General features: G+C 39.7%; 1 protein-coding gene across 8 annotated transcripts in view; it reads right to left on the bottom strand.

Annotated features, from left to right (window-relative positions):
• Positions 1–22,340, bottom strand: part of TULP4 (TUB like protein 4) — a 129,623-nt gene that overhangs the window by 27,663 nt on the left and 79,620 nt on the right. For all 8 annotated transcript variants that reach the window (XM_015858293.1, XM_015858296.2, XM_015858295.2 and 5 more), the window contains 3 exons: positions 10,161–10,341; positions 7,539–7,673; positions 2,092–2,258 (listed from right to left, as the gene is read on the bottom strand). In XM_015858293.1, the coding sequence (XP_015713779.1) occupies positions 2,092–2,258; positions 7,539–7,673; positions 10,161–10,341 (483 nt within the window). The remainder of the gene's footprint in view (positions 1–2,091; positions 2,259–7,538; positions 7,674–10,160; positions 10,342–22,340) is intronic.

Genomic DNA, 22,340 nt, shown 5'->3' with positions numbered 1-22,340 from the left:
GTTTCCATCTCTGTCACTTCTATCCTTGTTCTGAAGCTGTTGGCTTCTCATCAGAATAAAAGGGAAATCTCCATGACACTAAAAAACTGCAATTTTAGTGAAAATTAGCAGCTGGATAGAACAGAGGGGCTTGGGTTAATTATTTTCTCTGTGAAAAGTACAGTGGTATGAACTGAGCAGTAACCCACTCTGTATTACCTGTCCATTCGTCCAGTGAGCATTCATGGGGAACTGCACTATGATGTTCCCCATGGGTTGGTACAGGAGCCTGTCCTGTTTGATATCTGTATTGATGATCTGGATGAGGGGATTAAATGCATCCTCAGTAAATTTGCAGACAATACCAAACTGGGAGGAAGCATCAATCTGCCTAAGGGCAGGAAGGCCCTACAGAGGTATCTGGAAAGACTGGATCAATGGAAATATTTCTTCTCCACAAGAGTGGCAATGCATTGGAACAGGCTGCCCAGGGAAGTGGTGGAATCACTGTGCGTGGAGGTATTTAAGGAGAGGGTACATGCAATACTTAAGGACATGATTTAGTGGGCAGTATTGGTGTTAGGTGGATAGTTGGACTAGATGATATTAGAGATCTTTTCCGATCCTACGATCTTATCATTTAAAGGCAGAATAACTATCCCTAACATCAGTCACAATACATGTTAATTTTCCCCCAGGTGACTGAGCAGAGAAGGAAGGAGAAGAGATGAATGTATATAAGGAAGCTGGAGAGAAGGGATGTAAAAAGATCTAGAGGAAACGGAGGCATGGAAATAAGAAACAACTTGTGGCTGCTGGGAACAAAGTGGGGAGATGGCAGCAAGCCTGTACAGGCATATATCTCTGTCCCAACCCATTCTACTGCTCAAACAACTTGATTTCACAGCTTGACACTGTGTTACACTAGTTCCACAGGTAACAAAGACATACTGTATTCTGGAGCTGAGTAACAGAATGAACTTTTTAACCTGGTCTGGGAGTAAGAAACACTGGTAAAATATATTTTCTCCAGAAGTGATCCACTGTGAATATGGGTGCACTATTTTGCTTGAAGGACTATGTTTAAGACAATAAAACTGTATGTGCATATAAGTCCTTTAGACAAGTAAATCAGCATTAGGCATCTCTGTGCTTATTTAGGGTGGCTTTAGAAAACATCATTTTATACGTTACAAAACTAAAGAATTCTATCTAAATTAGAGTGCTAAAACTAGTAAGCATGGGTTAATGCTAAACCTAAGTAAACACAAAAGCTCAGCAGCCAGTTTACTATGTCATCCTTTTGTACCCACCTCAGATCAGGGTACTGAAAAAGAAACAATAATAGATGGTATCATCATTGATCATAGTCAAGTAAACATTACATTTGCTGCCATTTTTCAATTTCAAAGTTACTATAAATTAAGTTTCACTAACAGTAATAGTAATAGTCAGAAATCAGAATGGAGTCATCTCTATTCTACAGAAAATACGATAAACGGTAGAGTGACTTTCAGCTGTATTCTGAAAGAACAATTAAACAATTGTGCTCTTGAGCAGCATGCAGTCCGTGTGTTGCCTTTTGATAGTCAGATAACATGACCAAAGTTACAATTAAAGTCTGTAAAGAAAGTGGGAACAGAAATAAGACATCCTGATTCATCCCTGTTTGTCTGATGCCATAAGAAGTAAAATATCGCATCAGACCAACTGATTGTACATTAGAACATTATAGCGTTAACAAGAGAGTATAATCTTGATACTGGACTTGGACTGTGTTAGACCAGTTCTTGGCTCTGCTACAACATCAAGTTCTATTTTTTTCCCTCACTCCTCCGAGAAATAACAGAATTTCCCTTTTCTGTCTTGTCCAATGGTGGCCCAATTGTTTTAGGAAAAAGAACGTTTCTCAACCCGCACAAGACCTAGCACAGTGGGCCTTAGAATCAGATGTTTACTTGGATGTTTACTGTAATACAAGTAATACCTATGCAGTATTCTTATTGTATTTTATTTTAGAATGCAGTAGGACATTTTACAATCCTTCTCATCTAAACTCAAAGGCCAATGTATGAAAAATATGCCAGCAAAGCATTAAACCATATTTCCTACCTGCACCGGTGTCTCCAGAGTGTAGATATGTTCCCCACGCACGTTGTAGAACTTGACGAGTGCACTTTTCAACAGAGAACCATTGCCAAGTTCAACGAGCTGACACTGCTTCTCCATCCCCGCTACTGCAAGTAGGTCTCCTTGTGTACACCACTGTACCACCACATCTGAAATTGCAATAACCACTTATTAGAAACAACAGGAATCATTTTCCAGAAGCACTCAAGTGATCTGAAAATCCAAAGTATGCTCTTGGAGGCTACACATGTATTTAAAACCCTAAATCTTTCCATCAAAATAGCAGCTAGTATGTTGTATGTGCACTTTTGAGAATGCTGCTTTGTTTTCATTTTGTGAACGGCAAAAAAAAGGTGTAACAACTCACTAATTAATCTACTCCTGTGGTAAGCGTAGAATGCAAGTTAGTGGATGTTCCCAGGCATGTACTGGAATAGGCTCCCCAGGGAGGTGGTTGAATCGCCATCCCTGGATGTGTTTAAGAGCCGTTTGGATGAGGTGCTCAGGGATGTGATTTAGCAGAGGGTTGTTAGAGTTAGGGTACTATGGATAGGCTGCGGTTGGACTTGATGATCTTCAAGGTCTTTTCCAACCTGGGTAATTCTATGATTCTATGTAACTGTAAGAATTTAGTATTATATTAAAACTAGTGAGGAAAATACAGTGTGTATGGCTTTGTGGTAAAAAAAGTGGAATCAATTCAATGCCCACACAAGTAACCTCACTGTGTAGCAAAGACTGTTTGTCTGGAGAGGCCTACAGTGCAAAAGAGTGGCATGTTTAGCAGTGCCTCAGATTCTCACTGGCTGTGAATGTAACTTTTAGTATAACTCAGAATCTGAAACATCAAGCAAGACTTTTGGATTATCTCCATAAATACATATGGCCTCCATGTCACACATTATCTTTTGACACGACTTCACTATGATGGAGTGACGGCGTTGGTGGATGAAGGGAAGGCGACCGATGTCATTTACCTGGACCTGAGCAAGGCCTTTGACATGGTCCCCCATCACATCCTCATCTCCAAATTGGAGGGGGGTGGATTTGATGGGTGGACAACTAGATGGATAAGCAATTGGTTGAAAGGCCGCAGACAGAGGGTGGTGGTCAATGGCTCTATGTCCAGGTGGAGGCCGGTAACGAGCGGCGTCCCTCAAGGGTCTGTCTTGGGACCGGTGCTCTTTAACATCTTTATTAATGACATCGATGAGGGAATGGAGTGCACCCTCAGCAAGTTTGCTGATGACACCAAGCTGAGTGGTGCAGTAGATACGGTGGAGGGAACGGATGCCATTCAGAGGGACCTTGACAGGCTGGAAAGCTGGGCTCGGGTGAACCTAATGAGGTTCAACACGGCAAAGTGCAAGGTTTTGCACTTGGGCCGGAAGAACCCCAGGCACCTGTACAGGCTGGGAGGAGTTGTCCTTGAGAGCAGCTCGGCAGAAAAAGACCTAGGGGTCCTGATAGATGAGAAACTTAACATGTTAACATGATGAGAAACTTAGCAGTGCGCTCTCGCAGCCCGTAAAGCAAATGGGATCCTGGGCTCCATCAGGAGAGGGGTGGTCAGCAGGGATAGGGAGGTGATCGTCCCTCTCTACTCTGCTCTTGTGAGGCCCCATCTGGAGTACTGTGTCCAGGTGTGGAGCCCTCAGTACAAAAAAGATATGGAGATTTTGGAAAGGGTCCAGAGGAGGGCCACAAAGATGATCAGGGGGCTGGAGCACCTCCCCTATGAGGACAGGCTGAGGGAGTTGGGTTTGTTCAGCCTGGAGAAGAGAAGGTTGCGGGGTGACCTCATTGCAGCCTTTCAATACCTGAAGGGAACTTACTCCCAGGAAGGGAGTAAACTCTTCGAAAGGGCTGATAATAGCAGGACTAGGGGAAATGGTTTTAAGTTGAAGGAGGGAAGATTTAGGTTGGATGTTAGGGGAAAGTTCTTTACTAGAAGAGTGGTTAGGTCCTGGAACAGGCTGCCCAGTGAGGTTGTGGATGCCCCGTCCTTGGAGGTGTTCAAGGCCAGGTTGGACGGGGCCCTGGGCAACCTGATCTAGTAAAGGTGTATGTTTGGTGGCCCTGCTAGGCAGGGGGGTTGGAACTACATGATCCTTGAGGTCCCTTCCAACCCGGGTAATTCTGTGATTCTGTGATTCTGTGTGATTCTGAAAATTGAATCTTCAGTCTAGCAGGAATTTGCCAGAAGCACACAGGGATTGCTTAGTCGCTCATACACGTGGATATGAATATACATATCAGTTACTTCTACAGGCACCTCACAATGAGGAACACCCACAGTTTAATTTGGGGATGCTTATTTCAAATAGATATATCTTCCAGCTCTTTGTCACACCAAAACAGTATTTTGTGCTTCTGCTTGTGTTTCAGAGGCAAATTTGCATATGCAAGGAATACTGAACTAGTCTTTAAACATTTTACTCTTAAACCGGAGGTGAAAGGCAGCTATTTTGTGCTGAGACAAAGTGAGGGTAAAGATAAAACTTTTGTGCTCTGGGATGCTCAATCTGCCAAGAACCTTTTGAAGACATTTGTGGGCGAGAAGCTGTCTTCAAATGAAGAAGCAGGAGAGAAATGAGAGTTGGCAAGAAGGATCTCAGAATTGTTTCAAGTTGTCAACTTGTCATTTTCGGGGACTTTTATGTGCAATTTAAAACGGTTTTGTATTATTTCAACTTTCTGGTATTCCTCATGGGAATTATGCTCCTCATATATCAGAAGCAAGGCACATATTTCTCGAGATAATTTTTTCACAGCTAGGCACTGTATGCCTCTATTTTTTCTGTTGGTCCTCAGCCCTCTAAGTAATCTACAATGGGATTTAATTAATCTTTTTCACAGAGTTTGATGATGGGCATTTTAGAAATCAATGAGGCAGGCAGATCAACTCCATTTGCATTAACTGGATTAACTACACAACTACCAAAGTGAAACAACAACCTCCTTCAGATAAATATCTCCAAGCAAAACTTGAGTTGATCCCTACACTAGAGGAAGAATAGAACTGTGTCCAGCAGTTTTCTCTCTGCCAGAATTCCTAGAGCAGAGCTTCTGAAAAGGCAGCAAAGAGCTGGATGTCATTCACAGCATCCCCCAGGGACAGTATGGCTCCACAGCATGATGCACCACCAACGGGGTCTTCAAAAACTATTGAAACTTGACATAAAACAGCACAGTGGAGAAATGTGTCTCAGTGAAAGCTCAGAGATTAGAAATCAGATGGAGGAGTCACATCACATAATGGTCTGCAAATGAAACAGTGGATGACAGTCATCCCTCACGGCAGGCACGTTTACAAGCCCTTAACAGAGAGCACTCTAAATGTGCAATAGGTCTGCAGGTAGCAGTTGCAGCTAACTAGTATATCTAGCAGATGTAGTCCAGAAGTATCAGCACACTGAGAACCACTGAGTTAAAAAGCACTTAAGAAAGAAAAGATACAGCTGAATGGTTCAAGAGCTTCGCTAGACCTAAAAAAAACTTTCCAGGGTGTTTAAGCTGCATGAACAGAACTTGTATTTGGGTAACCAAACTCTCATCTAACAGCAAAAGCTCTTCTACAACAACATAATGTGAATTTTTCCAGTAAAAGGACAACTATGCAAGCCAGTAGAACAGCAAAAATATATTGGTATTACATGAAGGAGTTTTATAGTTGTCTACTTTAAAAATTGATTTAGTAGCCCACAGCAGCCTATAAAGACAATGCATCTGCTACAGAGACCACAATGCAATACTTATAGATTTCAGACAGTAACATGAGTTGGCTCACACACAACACTGGAAAACATTAATTATTAGCTGTGTTCCAAGTAGCTTCTGTGTATGGAGATCCTGTGCTAGGTGGAGTTGCATATTCTTGCACATGATAACAACCAGCAAAATGACAGTTGCTTGACAACACTTTTAATAAGAAGGTACAGGAGATGTGTATATCCACATAACAACTAAATGGAAAATACTTTCCATCATGAAACTGTTAGCTTCAAAAAAAGACAGAGATACTCCAAACACCTTTCTTTCATTCTCACACATGTTGCCAATCCACCAAGATGTTGCACATTCTTCTACTGGTGTCAATGATAAAGTCCAGCTTACAGTCCATAAATACATTTTACTGTAGCTTGCACACTAATATTTTGCTAAAAGAAGATGATGTAATTAAGGGATCTTTTTCCATTAGAGAAAAACAATGGGGAAAGAGAAAGAGGACAGACATCTTCATCAAGATGGAGCCCCACAGCACTAAACAGAGAAGAAGATGGGTTTCTTTGTCTTCTGGTTCCAGCAAGAAGCACAGACTAGATGACAACTGAAAACTACTTATCTGATCTAGCATAACTTCATAGTGATGCTGGGCACACAATCTGGTGGATGTTACAAGAGCTTCTCTATATTGGTTCTAGTTTCCCAGACATAAAGCAGCCCTTTCTGGCAAAGTAAGTTTTCTGGATCATAGGATTGCCTCATGAAGCGACTATTTGCCAGCCACATACTTCTTGGGTTGGGATAGATTGAAGCTGGAGTGGAATAGAACTCTCCAATGTGATGTTATGTTCCCCTGCATAGCTGATCACCCCAGAACTACTGTGATGGTGTTAGGATAACATTTCACCAGCAATATTACACTGTTACAGAACAGCTATGGGTTTTCTCTCTGTCTGTCTGTCTTTTTTTTTTTTTTCCCATCTAATATAAAATTGATTGACCTGTAGAGATAAAATATAATCAAAGGAGCCTATTTTTAAACACGTACTTACGTGTCTTAGTGAATTAAAACTTGTCTGCAAGCAAAACACCATAAATGGCCAGCACTAAATGTGCTGGAAAAGTCTTTTGGGTAAGTAAGATCAGTAAAGATTTCAATGTAAATAAAGATTTTACATGGAATACTGATCATACAAACATTAAAGCATATTGTTTAGCAAGATGTATAGTAATAATCAGCGGAATTTTCCTTCTCAAAACAACTTACTTCTTGGTAAACAACAATTCTACCAAGTTCCCTGTAAGACATGGGAGAGAGTGTTCTGATTCTTATCTGGTTACTAAAAGCATGGGAAGAAACATTGTGAATTAAAGATGAACAAAGTGTTAATGTGAGAGGGCCATTCACACAAACAAACTTATTAGCACTTGCAGCTGAAAAATGGCAAACAGATCAGTTTGCTCTGCAAAGCTGCCATAAAAACATGATCTAAAAAAACTTAAACATTAAAAAATATATACATATTAACCACGCGTTACTTTTCCACCAGCAGGTGTCAGTGCTGATAACGGCAATACAAGCGGCTGAGCTCTGGCTGGAAGAGCTGGGTTAGCAGACACACAAAAAGGTAACTTACTGATACATGATTAAAAGTACAAGTAAAACAGTGCATAGAAATGGAGTGAAATATCTTCCTTTGTACCTTTCAACCCTGAGCGGATAATAGTAGGAGACAAGTCATCATAATTGTTCATTAAACTGATGTCTCCTGACGTGAAGCTGACAGTCAATAGCGGCTTGGTGTTCTGCACCGGGACTGGATATGTAGCTGGTCCATCTGCAAGCACAAGGTTCTGGAGTGAGTGAAAAGTAAGCAACCAGAAAATAATTATATCCAGGCTGAGAGGCACCGTACTTAAGCTTATTCTCATGAGGAGGGGCTCAAAATCTTGAACTACCTGCTTATTTCTGCAATATCTGTAATCAAAAGCAAAGCAGATATAGCTAGTTAATTTGCTTCCGTGAAGCCCCAACATTTTTTTCTCTTCATATTTTCACTGCAGCATGCCCCAGATGATTTATGGATCTTCTGTTAAGTTAGCCAAGGATGGCTTTCTACCCTTCTCTACTGTCAGTTCCCCAGAGCTGAAAGTCAGAGCTTTGGAAAGCTTCCTTGGGTCCCAAGTTGAAAACTAGAATAATAAACAACATCATCATGCAAAATGCTACTTGTTAGATAAATTTCCTCCTTCAACAAGTAATGGGGACTCCTGAAGTCACTAGAGACTTCGTAAGAGCTTCTAGGAGAACATACTGACCTTTCATAAATTGCTGTGTTTTAAATGTTAAGAGCTAGGCAGCAGCATGAAAAATTGTGTGCTATCCTGCACAACAGGATTCAGTGAGCTCAAAGGTGAAGATGAGATCAAATGGATACTTCACTTTGCAAAACTACCTCTGTTTCCCTGGGCTTATTTTTCAGCATTCATTGAAATTCACTTATTCAAATACTTAATGACCAACATTGCCATCTGCAGTATTCACTGTTTAACTCCGTTTTGTTTACAAGTCTCAATAGGAGGCAGATCTGGATCCTGTTGAAGCATTACTCTCAATGAATGACCAGCACATTTTCAGTCATCAAAAATGGCAAAGGTATTTAAGAATAGTATTGCTTGCTGATCTGGCAAAAAAGTCAATCAAAAAGCACTTGATAATGATGTCTGGTAATTATCAGCCCTGTGTATGTATGTAATTTGGTAAAAGAAACTCATCAGACTTGCTGTCCTTCCTACACTTCTGTGTGAGTCAAAGGCTTGTCACCTTTGAGAGGTTTGTGCTGCATCTGCTCTGAAGAAAACAAATCATGTTTGGATAATCATTAAAAGCAGACTTGTAGGCTTGTAACGAGTCCACCCACCCTGATTGACTCAGAAAAAGCTATCACATTTGGATCATTTAAGCTCTCATCTGTGTACTCTGCAATTTCGCCATCCTCCAACCAGATTTCAAAGGAAATACAAGAATGTAATGTTATTCCTTGTCTTGCATTACAAGCTTGCTAGGAAACTTGAAGGTTTGTGGGTTTGTTTTTTTTTTCTACTAAGGTAATAAAGTCTCACACAGTACCAAGAATCTGCCAAAACAAAACTTAAGTCAAAAGATGCTAACATCTTTTTCAGATGATTAGATTGCCTACCAGCATTTGCTAAATATATAGGTTTATTCTACTGACATACATATAAGTTATTCCAAAAAAGATATTTTTGGACCGAGTCCAAATGAGAGCTAAAACTGTAAGAGTTTTCAATTCAGTGGTTCAGATCTGAGATGCAGATTCAGAAACATTTCTAGCTACCATGTATTTAAATCTATATTGTGCAGTCACTGTTGCCCTAATCCTTTAGTAGCTTATTTATCAACAGCATTTACAAAAATCAGTATCAGTATTATTTGGATGGGGTATGACCATATCCTACCTCAGACTGTACACACATGGTAGCCTGGCAGGCCTTTGCTATTTGTGATTTCCAAAGAGTTTAAAACCAAAACACTTCACCCAAGGAGTTTTATACTCAAGGGTCATTATGGATTTCTTCCAGACTCTCAAACTGGCAATGTGCTCAGAAGTACGGGAATCAGTAATTCCATGCAGCACCAGTCACTCTCCATCTACCCTATGTAGTTGCAGAAAATATTTTTATAACCATCCCTACATGAAATTTATTGAGCTCTTTGTGTCAGGACTATTAAGGATGGGACTATAATGATGAGTATGAGAAAATGATGAGTATGACTATAACAATGAGGATGAGAATCTCTCTGCTTCACAGGATTTCTTTAAAATTAAAGATGCATTACCTTCTGCCATGTCTAACACTGTTACCTTATCACACAAATATATATAATATAAAATACAATGCATTAACTTTTGTGACTGCCCACCTACCTACTATGGACCATTGCAATATCTCGTATGTACTTATCAGTGACATCTGATGAGCCCCTGTCTAGGTTTTTCCCCTTGGCCCCACTAAAAAAGTTTTCAGTTTTGTGTGTTGTTACCTCATTGCGCAAATGGAGGCAGCGCAACATGGGCAAGGTGTGTCTTGCGGCATGCCATACTGGCAGAGCTGGGATGCACACACTCCCTCATAACAGTATCCTGTTCCAACCCCGACTCTACCTCAAGAGCAATACACCATCTTTCATCTTCTACCTGCTTGAAACCATAGCCATCCTGCTATTTCAGTACAACATGACTACTCCCTGGTGTTTACAAGTGCCAGCAAAGCTGAAAGAGAAGAACATGCAAGGAACCTACCCTGTGGTGGGGAATAGTCGTCAGAATCTGTGTCGCTCTCACTGCTGTCCTCCACCAGGAAGCTGGGGTAGTTCCAGGACATGCTGAGGATGCCATCTGACTCATGAAGGAGCACATGGGCCAGCATTCGCCCATGGCAGTCCATGACGATAACCTGACCATCAGCAGTGCCAAACAGTACCTGAAAATAACAAAACAAACCTCCATCCTATCAGAAGTCAGTGACCGAACCATTCTTTGAATGCATCTTTCAGATAACTTGCTATGCTGGAAATTAATTGTAAGTAAAGCAGTCAAAGGTTTTAACTGGTGCCACAACAGGACACTGCAGCCCATCCACGATGTATACAACAAATGAAGTCAAAGCAGCAAAATCAAATTTGTCGGGATTATGAAATCAAGAAATCATTGGAATTTGTGTTCCTTATGTGTAGGCGTTAAAGCAGTTTACACTAATTCAAAGACAGCTGACATGGCAGAGGGATTGGAAGTGGATCTTTAAGGTCCCTTCCAAACCAAGCCATTCTACACGATTCTATAACATGGCAGAAAATCTTATGTCCAGTTAATACCTGTGGAAAGAGTAGTAAACAGTGGGGAAGTCTATATGAGACCTTGCAGGAGCTCCTGACAGGAGGCAGCACAGAGAAGGAATGTACAAGACAACTACCATAGTTGTTTGATTGCACGTCTCAAAAAAAAACAAAACCATGCACGCTTACTTGAGGGCTGATAGAGGATCAAAAAGTGATATGGTCAGTTCCTAAAATCTGTGATCAAGTTTCACAGTGGGATTTGTTTTGTTTACTTTGGTATGAGCCACTGCTATCTGAACTTGGTCTTTATTACCACTAAAGTGAGCTGGCAGAAGGGCTACCACAGGTTCTCCAGTATTCTTGGCTCATATAGAAATTCCTAAAATTAGTGGCAGAAACCACGCCATCGATTATAGCAATATCAAAACACACAGCTGACAAATATGAGATCTTAGCAGAGATTTCAAACAACCCATGAGAAATAGAAAGCCGAATAGAAGAGGACAGGTTATTCGATTGATAAGAAGAAAGAAGTTAGGAGAATGTCTTCCAAAACCAGAGGCAAAAAACAATCACTCAACTGGAAGTAGATTATTACAGCCCAAGAGGAAGACAATACCTTACATGCTCAGAAAGGGTAAAGAACTTCCACCCACCATTTCAAACACAAAATGGATACAGCAAGCTTTTTTTCGTGCCCTTAAACTGTAGCCAAAGTGTCCGATTGAAGCCAGACTGACTGGAACGTACAATTTCTTTCTAATGAGTATTTTTTGTCTTGGGGTTTTGAATAAGTTAAGATCCTGCATATTTGATGAATTTTAGAAAAACATCAGGAAATAAGGTTTAATAAATCCACCAAATGATAAATGCAATAGCCAAGGCTTCTGCTGCTACTACATATTTCCATGCCAGGCAAATATATTTTAAAGCAAGTTAAAAGGCATTCATCAATTTGAAAACTAGTCAGCATTTAAAAGGAAGCTAAAAGGAAGGTTAAATCTTATACTTGCCCTTCAGTCTGCCACATTTTTTTGGTTTTATAATCACACTTTCATATAATGTAATTTCTGAGTTGTCATGTTAAATAACCATACAAACTGAAGGGCCAATCGCCTGTATTTTGGAAAGAAAATGTCCAAACCACAGGTTTCCTCATTTCTATGTGAGTAGGCATGTAAATTTAAGATTCTACCAATTATATCCCCAGATCAAAACCTCATCTAGCCTCGTATCTTATCTCTAACAGTGAACAAGTGTTTTGGGAAGAGTAAAAGTACAGAATGTACTGAACAAGCACTTCACCTGCATACTTACACTGCTTCAGACAAAAAATACTGCCTCTTCTTAAAGTCTGCTGATTATTTCACTGTCTAATCTTCACTTCTTAACACTGTAAGAAATATGGGATAACTGTTCCCACTTATCAACATTCTCAACATTGGTCACAATTTTATAGCTATCTATTATAGAATCCCTTAGACATCTGAGGAATCATAGCCTACTTAGGATCTCCTGCACAGTTGTTATTCAGAGCCTCAAATTACACTTGCCAACCCCTGCTGTAGTTACTCCACCTTCCTTCCAAGATGTGGTGACAGACTTGCAGCATTCAAACTGTGCATCTGTATCAGACTTAAACAGAAGTACTTCCATGGGAAGCAAATGCCATTGGTTGCACCTCTTAAAGTTACATTCTTTTGAGTAGTACTGCCCTTAATTCATTTAAAATGACAAACACCTCTGCTAATTTCTAACTCAGACCAGAACAGCTGCATGCAGGCGTCTTAATTCTTGCAATGGGACCAAAGATAGCTCTTTAGCAACTGGGGTGCTCCTCATCTCTTTAGCCAGGCTACAGGTTTCAAGAAGCAGCGTAAGTTTTCCGATTATTGTAGCAATTCAACCTTTAAGATGAAAGCATTTATCAGGCTGATAGTTCTGCTGGCTGAACTCCTGCTGAAGCTGTATAAATGTCTACTGGTGTTACCATCCATAACATTAGCCAAGCTATAAATGCCATATTCAAGCTAAGTATGTCAGATGAATAAAATTCTCTTGACCTTCAGAAAAAAGGTCAAGCCACAGAGTATACCTGAAGGATCCAACGGGAAAATCAAATGGCTGTATTTTAGCTGCACACACTCATATTTTTAAGATAATTGCAGACCTACAAGGTCTGAGGAAATGCTGGAAAAAAAGTAATGTGCAAGTCATAGTGACTTGTTCAGATACAAAAGCTAAACAGTAATTTAAAAAAATCCCAAGTACTTATTTTGTAGTTCTTCAGCCCTTTATCCTATTCTTCTTCTTCTTGTCTCCTCTCCTTTTGTACTGCTCATTATTTTGGCTATTATTACATGCAATACCACTTGTAGAATTGCATTCAATGAATAATGTGAAATGAAATAGCAAAACACCTTAAATCATCCATAAATTTAAAGTGTGACTGAGCCACAAAATGAAAATACAGTATTTCCTTACAAAACACGTCAAATGTAATGAATCCTGTACTGCAGTGAAGCTGTTGCTGATTAAAGGTCATGGAAATGCAGAAACCAAAAGAGCTACCATTTCTAGAGTAGTCTTCAATGGTGCCCTGATGCCTTATTCTTTGAAAGGAAAACTGCTAGGCATCAAGCAGTTTGGGACTGCTTGACAATTGTCCCAATTGACTGGGACAATTCACACAAAGTTTCCTAAACATATTCAGAGCTGAAAGCTGGGTTTAGTCCTGAAACAGAGGCATCTGGGTTCCTCATGAAACTCATCCCTGTGTTAATACCTACTTAGCGTAACAAATCTAAAATACACCCTTCTGTGAAATCTGCAGACTTCTTAGTCTCTGTGGTAATTTGTCATGTGCCTTACAAGCTAGCTTTGGTAAATAAAATGGGGTATCATCAGTACTGAAACAATTAACCTTGAAATTATAATTTAAGATTACAATCCACTTAAATCCCCGTGATTTCAAAAAGTCTTCAATTTGCATCCTGAAATGTACCAATTCCTATAAGACTCATGGTAATCAAAAGACGGGTTATTCTGCTCTTAAGTAATCTTTTCATGAAGAGATGAATATTAGAACAGATAAGAAGCTAAATAATTCAGACCATGAGGAACAACTTGAGCCTGTTCAGTGACTTAGTTGTTTGCGTATCTGTTGTGCTGAACTGCTACTATTCCCATAAGATCTGCTGAGATGCTGTAATGCATCTCGACCAGATACAGTGTTAGTATAAATGTTTTTGCAGTCCTGAAACCTACAAAGCTATATATTTAAGAGCTATCAAAAATCGAGCGCCCTGAATGTTCAGCTCAGGAGTCCCACCACTTCATAAGACAACTAGAATTTACTAGACCTGATGCTTTTTTGGAAAAAAAAAATATAAATATTTTTAATTTTTAAATATATATATATGTATATATATATATAGCTTTTCAATTTGGTTTAATGTACAGAAACTAAACTCATCAACAGTAAGTTTGCACCTACCCCAGAAGCAACGGGGTAGATCCCACCATCTCACCACATTTGATTACAGACAGTAGCTGAGAAAAGTCTATAAATCATAATAATTTCTTTAAGTCAGTTAAGCTTTGTTGACTTACATCCGCAGAAAATCTAGTCACTGCTCATTCCTACATCTCAGCCTGTTCTCGCTGTCTAAGAAGCTTTCTGGAACTACAGTCATTTTTACTTTTACAGTAATGGGATAACCCAATCCCAATAATAATACATTTGATGACTTTGTATATATATGAAGAAGAAGACGGAAGTATTTTCAACCTAAGATTTGGGTTGTACAAACTGAATAGTCAATACTGCTGCAAAAGGATATTGATAAAATAAGATGCTGCCTCTGTAACATTTGGTACTAAAACTGAAGGTTTCTAATATCGCTAGTCAGACAAAACTCCCTGGAAATCTGATCAATACATTTTTGAAACATCTTCATTCTGTATCAGGGCAACGACTGAACCTTTGGTTAAAGTTCATGCTGAAGTCAGGATAGCACATCTAGATACAGACAGTCCAGTATCATGATGGTACACTGACAGCCTGGACAGAATGCTTGGTGCTTTTCAGACTAACCAATTCCAGGACTCCATTTTAACTTATTCAGACTATTAGGAGTCTCTTAACAGTGAAGTAGTAGTCCAAGATAGAAATCTCTTCAGCATCTTGTGACTGAGAAAATCATGGATGAACTCGCAGGTTATGGTTATTATCAGTATTGCACCTGAAATAGTGTCACACAATTTGCTTCATGAACTCCAGTTTAAGGCCTCCAATTTCTCTCAAACCAATTGCCTGGTTTGACCTACAGTTCTTGTTTCAAACATTCACCAGGGTTGAATTTCCAAAGTTTGAAGGGTTCCTTGTTTACCTATACCTTCTACAAACCTTGCTCTTTTAGCATTTTGTTTTACTTTCTGCCTTTCTGGTTTATCATCTGTTTGGCCCCACCTTGTTGCCACTGTAACATGGAAGACCAACACTGCCACTAACAGTTTATCTGGTGTACCTCTGAATTTGCAGCCGCCTTGTCTGATGCTTGTCTTCCTGACACTTCTCTTTTCAAAGTTTAGACCTGTCTTTACGTGTTTTCCTTAACATCCTCCCACTAAGAAGCCAGCACTGAACTTCAGAAATGATGCTCTGCAAAACACTAATAAAATCAACTGAGTGCGTCTGCAGTGTCAGAAGACACTGACCACTTCAAGAAAGCTGAATCAGTTCTGCTTGCTCTAATTTAGCCATCTGGCCAAACATTAGTATTCATGCTAGGAACAAGCACTTCAGTCATCAACACAGGGCCATCATACAGCACTAGGTTAGATATTAGGAGGAAGTTTTTCACACAGAGGGTGGTGACACACTGGAACAGGTTGCCCAAGGCAGCTGGGGATGCCCCATCCCTGGAGACATTCAAGGCCAGGCTGGATGTGGCTCTGGGCAGCCTGGTCTGGTGGTTGGCAACTCTGCACATAGCAGGGGGTTGAAACTACACGATCATTGTGGTCCTTTTCAACCCAGGCCATTCTATGATTCTGTGTTTCATACTAAAAGACAAATCTATTTTGCTGATCAAGATTAACTGAATTATATACTAATTAATATTATGCAAAATGATGGATCAAACTTCTATTTGTGTAGATATGCTTAATAGCATGGGAAGTACATGGAAAATGATTGATTGCCTTTAGGTATTTTCATTCAATAATATTAGCCTGACAAACAAGTCTGCCCATCTTGGAAGGGTTTAGTTAAGACATTTTGCAGCCTTTCTGTTCTTCTTGTTTATTGCTTCTCCATCAGAAAACATGAGACAACGTATCAACAACCCCTTAAGATACATTAAAAAAAAAAGGAAAAGCTTTTTTTTTTTTCCCGCCCCTTAGTGTGACATTTCTGGCTTTACTTCTTTTTACCTCAAAACGAGAAGAGAAAGAGAGAATCAGACAGAGGGAGACAGCTGCTCTCTTCTGCTGAATACTTTTCTATTTTCATTAAAAATTCAACCACTGTAAAATGATTTCCTGAACTGATGCTAAAAGAGACATCATCACAATTCACACAAAAACTCGGGGGGAAAAAAGCACTACGTTTCCTGCATTTATGTCTAAAAATACTGAAAAGAGGTTGGTTTTTTTCTGTTTCCTTCAGAAATGAGGAGTTACTACCCTGTACATGGACAATACACCATCAGATCATCCAGCTAACTGCATATATACACAGCACTGCAATTCCCATTTGAGACTGTTAAAACTTGCAGAAGCAGTGCTGGTTTAGTCACCTACTTTCAGGCTCGTTCCTCCTCTCTCCTACAAATTCCACTGGGTTTAGATAACTATTAGAGAGACCCAGATGAGAAGACAAAGTAAATACACCAGTGACAAATCTTTTTAATACAGATTGAAACTCTAAAACCTGGGGATTCAAACCGCACTGGCTTTATTTCACTCTAAAACAGCACAACATTGCTGAAGGAGTGTAAATGAGATACAACTTTGCCCTTCGTTTCAGGAGTCAGAAATACAAGTAGATTCATAAGCGGGATGTCAGACTATACTGCTGCTCTGGACATGGAAGGATGGAAGCAACTGCGCAGGTGAAGATAATGTTATTTGAAAGCATTCTGACAAATTACAGAAAAAATGATTACCACATTCCTCCCTAATTACATCCACACCAATTCTGACTTGTGTATTTCCTGACATGTTTCTATGTCCCTTCTTGACCTGAGATACATTTTAGAAAGCATCCTATAACAATCAGATTTCTTCAGTGAAACATGCAGCCCTTCTGTATAATGGTTACTACATTAATAATACGTCTCAGTTTATTCCTGATGTGGAAAAGAACTGCTGTTTTGTTTTAATTTTTGTTAGGTACTGCTTTCAAAGTACTATGGGAAATGAACCAAAACCAGCAGCTGGAACATCTCCACATCTTCTGTAGCTTTTAAAATGGACAGGACTCCAAACCTGGATCACTGAGCTCCCACACAAGAAGTATTTTGGAATGCTCTTCAAGCAGTGTGATTTTCTGCGTTCTCACTAAACTCTGCCAGGAAAATGTACACATGCCGATGAAAAACATATTCTTCACACATATCAAATTATACATAGCAACAAAAAAAAATATTTGGTGCCTCTGGGTGGGAAAACGCTATTAGTTCTAACCAACAACCACTCAATCTAGAAAAGAAATCAACTGATACTCAGAGCACTCACATACACTTGGCAGCCTCCTGTACTGTTCCCAAGCCAGGGTTTAGCTATTTCCTGAAAGATATGCTGTCTGCTGAAGCTAAAATTTCCTTCTGAGATTGAAGAGTCTGACAGCATTTGCTGTGGATTTTTTTTCCTCATTGAAGATGGTATTACTTAACAGTGAGGACTGCAATCTGGACCAGCAAAAAGTGAAATACAAAGTACTTTGGAAGCACTATCCTTGCTGATTTGAATTTCACAATGAAGAATCATGAAGCCCTATGGCCAAACTATGTGCTAATAGAAGCAATTCCTCCAACTTCCGCATTCTCTTTCTAGGACCTGGGTGTTGGCAGAGAGAGGCAGGTAACTCAGCATGGTCAGGAAACATACAGAATAGGTGAGGTCAAGTGTAAGCGAATCAAAAAGGAGACAGGCTGAGTAATAAGCTGTTAAAAAACCAAGGCATTGCAGAAGAACAACCACCCTCCCAAAAGAATCACAGAGTCATAGGATTACCCAGGTTGGAAAAGACCTTGAAGATCATCAAGTCCAACAGTCATCAAGTCTGCAACCTAACCAAGAGAAGTAGGGAAGGAACAACCCCCTTCCAGCAGACATAGCTGTCCACAACCCCTCAGTGTTGGAACAACAAGAAACTGACTTCTGGACACAGAGCATAGAGCACAGTTTGAATCCATATAGGATGAAACGCTGATGGGAAAGAATCTAGAGAAAAAAAATTACTGTTTCCATTTTTTCTTTGGCATACTATCTCACTCTGAAAAATCCATGTAAAGACCGTGTGTTGTTACCCTTTCAAGACACCACCATCCATCTTCAATTTCCTACACATGCTGGCCTTGCTTTCCTAGACAAAAACCTGCTGCAGAAATCCACAAGTCTCCTCCTCCGGACTGAGCCACTACAATGCACCCTTACTGTGCGAATGATTCAGACGGCTCACAGTCCTGAATGTATTTGGACAAAGTTCAAGACTCATGTTGGCTCCCTGTCTTGTTATTAACTTCAAAAAATTGACAGATCGAGTCCCATTGGTAATAAAGTTTAAATTAACCACTCTGGCAGAGACATTTCTTTTGAACCAGAAAGATCACAAAGCTCTGGATGAACCAAGTGCCCGGGGCCAGAATGTACTCAATCAAATGGCTCTGGAAGTGGAACAATGCAGACTGTTTCTGAAAAATACTGTAAAAATTTCACAGTTTAGAAAGTTTTTTCTCAGTAAGAATAAAAACGTTCTACTCTCCTGACCAACTCATCATCAGATCAAACAAGCTAAAAGAAAATAAAACTCTGTGTTTAAATTTGACATAGCCTCAGAAAGATGGGTGATTTTTGCAGAAGGTGACATTTTTGCCCGAACTGTCTAAAAACCAACATAAGCATGTGCTGCTGCTTTGCATTAGGTGAACTGCAAATCCTCCTCTTACTATTTGCCCAAGAGCTGAAGCATAACAAAACAGATTCAAATAACTATTCCTTGTGCCAGAGATGAAGATTTTAGGCTACATAAGCAAATCCTCCTATACAAGAACCAGCAAGGTGAGATGAGAGGCAAACTATTCCCTTCTTCTGACACTTCCCACAGAAAGATTCACACAGTGCCTGTTTGCACTTATCTTTATTTTGCTGACTCAAACACTGACGGTCCAAAAATGTGAAACAGTGCTGCATAAAAAAATGCTAAGTGGGCCCAATAACTGAATGGTACAATGAGTCTTCACCTCTTCCTCCATCTTCAGTTTGTCATTTCCATTAACATCCTTCCTTTCCTGACAGAGGAAAGACGTGTACAGAACTTAATAAACCCTGGATTCTGTCAGCTCAAGTCAGAATATTGTGACCTATCCACGTGTCATGCCAGATCTAGGCAAAGAGTTTAAAGATCTCTTTTGCCATTCACTTTCTTCAGTAACAAACATCAAATCTTCCGGCCGACGAGAGACTGCAAGGATGAGCAAAATATAAAACATCTGTATTCTTCCCTTCTGACAGAGTCATGGCAGGGAAAAATTATTTGCAAGACTCATCTAATACAATGTTGACGTGAAACATTGCAGCAGATGAGGAAACATGAACCACTATGTCATCAGCAGCTAAACAGTCCCCAGATAGCACAAATAGAATGAATGGCACCAGCTCACCAGCTCTTACAGTGCCTTGCTGCTATAGACAGCATGAGGAGCATCAGGGGAAAAATTAGGCAAGGCTCAGATGGAGCTAGTGGGAAGAACAAAACACATTCAAGCATCACCTTGTTGCTCGGCTCCTTAAACTATCTGCTCAATAATTGTGCATTATTGGCCAGGGTTTCTGGCAGAAGAAAATCTTGTCTGGAATAAACCCACAGAGGGATGCCACAGCTCCTGGAAGCCACAAATGAGCCCCGGAGGCTCCAGAGAGAACATATTTACTCTCTATCCTTGCAAAGCACAAGGCAAAGACTATGAAGTCTGAGCACTAAAATCTGCAGGATAGCTCATCACTGCTAGTGAGAAAAGAACTCTAGTGAGAAAGGCACAGTGCATCCAGCTATGTAACTTTTTCCCGTTCTTTTGCAAGCCGTATTCCCAGCAGAACAACACCTGAACACCTACTTGAGACAGAGGTGATGGCAATGGAATTATATCTAGACACCAGAAAACAAATCTATTGTTTCAGATTTTGCTGCATATTGAAGCTTTAAAACAATACAATAAAAAGAGATGAGAAAAAGAAAGGCTAAATAGCACTTAAAACTCACATTTCTTTTTCACATGAAATCTGTCACTATTACACAGCATTATAAAAATCAAAAATCACCAAGCAGAGATGAAAAACAAAATGTTAATGGCTTGCAGCACAGATAAATATATAAATCAAGAATACTGAAGTCTACACACACGCGGAAAACAATTTAAATATTCTAAGTATTTATAAAGAAGCACACATTTTGTCTATGAAAGGGCACAGTAGGAATGTAAACTTTCATAGAACTCTTAGTATAAGCGAGCAGAAATCATTAATTTTAGTACAAAGCCTTCCACAAAGGTCTGAAATGCTTCTAAAAATAGCCAAAAATATTAGGACAGTTTGGTTGTGGTGTGCTTTGCTTATCTATTTGTTTTATATAACAAACAGACTTATCTTGAAAGACAGCTGAAATCTCTTTCCTCCGTCTTCTTTTTGCATCTTAGCAGTACTGCTCAGCTAAGGGGCATGCAGTGTTAAAATCCCTATATGTGATTTAACCATTGTCTGCAGTTTCTTCTGTCTCAAATAAACTACTGAGTTAATAAATGGCACTTTTTCAATACTATAAAAAGCCTCCAGCCATTTTCCTCACTAATTTGTGTAATTCACCCAATGAAAATAAGTCTTTCGGTATTCCTCAATGACTTTACGTTACAGTGCCATTTTGAGAGGTTCTACTCATCGTGGGATCATTTGATAGTCAGTGCACCCAGAACAGACTGGGGAAAAGATGTATTGCTACACTTTAAGAAACAAAAATACAGATACTTCCTGGAATTTTAAAGGCTCCTTTATATGAACCTATAAAGATTCTTGGCAGGGAGAAGGAATATTGTAATAAAGACCAAATCACTGCCTACACTTCTTTCTTTTTCATTTGTCCTTCCAACTCTCATAATCATTAAGGTAAATATTTCTCTTTCCTACACAGCCTCAATTGCCTGCTTGTATCTCTTTCACCACTCTGTCAGCTGGTTAGAAGGCTGCCTTCAAGACCTTTTTCAGACAGTTAGATGTCTGAGCATCATCAAACCTTATCAGTGTGACTCCTGCAATAGCTGTGACTGCCTGAGTCATATGTGAGTTACAGCACCTGACGAAAACCAAAATGATAGAGGAAATGGAAAGCACGAACTCCTTGTTCCAGAGTAGCAGGTGAAAGAAAGCATAGGTGGGAAGACAGTATCTTAGCACAAATAGATACAAGATTGTAGAACATTTAAAAATTCCGTATTTTTTAAGCCACATTGTGGAAGTCAGGAAAGGCTACTATTCCTACTTACAGCTTAGGACTTGTTCAGAATAACTGTTTCTCTGAAAAGGCCATAGTAACTGTAAGTCATAGACCATGGATAAAGAATTAGGAGATCCGAAAGCAGAATGTACTCTAACAGGACTAAGGACACACCAAAACAGGGAACCAGAGAGGCAAACTCACAACAGCCTGGTGCCATGAGCAGCCATTTGACAGTGCTTCTTGTTAATTAGTTGGTACCTCCAGGCCTGAAATTCGCTACTGCTATGAAGACTTAGGAAAAATGCTGACATGCCTAAATGTCATGCTCTAAGGTTACTTTACAGTTGTCACTATTAAGACTAATAACCTCATGAAGGTCAACAGTAATCCACATTCACCTTGTTGAAACTGCCACAGCACAGCCCCCATTAGACTGGCCAGAGCAGACAAAGGTAATCAGAGGTAGAAATCTATGCAAATCAAACTCATTAACTGCATGTATACTTATTTCCAAAGGAAACTGAAGGAAGTGCCCTGGTGAAATTCACACACACCCACTGTCCGTCATGTCTTGGTCAAAAAGAATTCTGATAAGTGTCTGAATTACCACAAAAGCTTACAAGAAAGAGGAGGGAAAAACAGAAAAGGAACCTTACTACTATTAGAAAAGTCTAATAAATTACACTAGCTGAGATACAGAGAACAAATAAATAAAATATATTCATTTTCATTAAGGCTTCTCTCTACTAGAGATTTCCTTCACACACACAATAGTAAGCAGAAACAATCCCAGTGAAGTCCAGGGAGTTACATTACATTGCTATAAACATGAGGATGATCCATTCCTTCACAGTTCCCATGTAGTCTTCTGACACTCTGCTCTTCTTTCATCATGAATACAGATAAGCCTCTTTGTTGGGTAAAATCTGG

Source organism: Coturnix japonica, chromosome 3 (assembly GCF_001577835.2).
Source record: "Coturnix japonica isolate 7356 chromosome 3, Coturnix japonica 2.1, whole genome shotgun sequence".
Taxonomy (NCBI): domain Eukaryota; kingdom Metazoa; phylum Chordata; class Aves; order Galliformes; family Phasianidae; genus Coturnix; species Coturnix japonica.
Note: the sequence above shows the minus strand (reverse complement) of the source record. Positions and strands in the feature narration are given on the sequence as shown.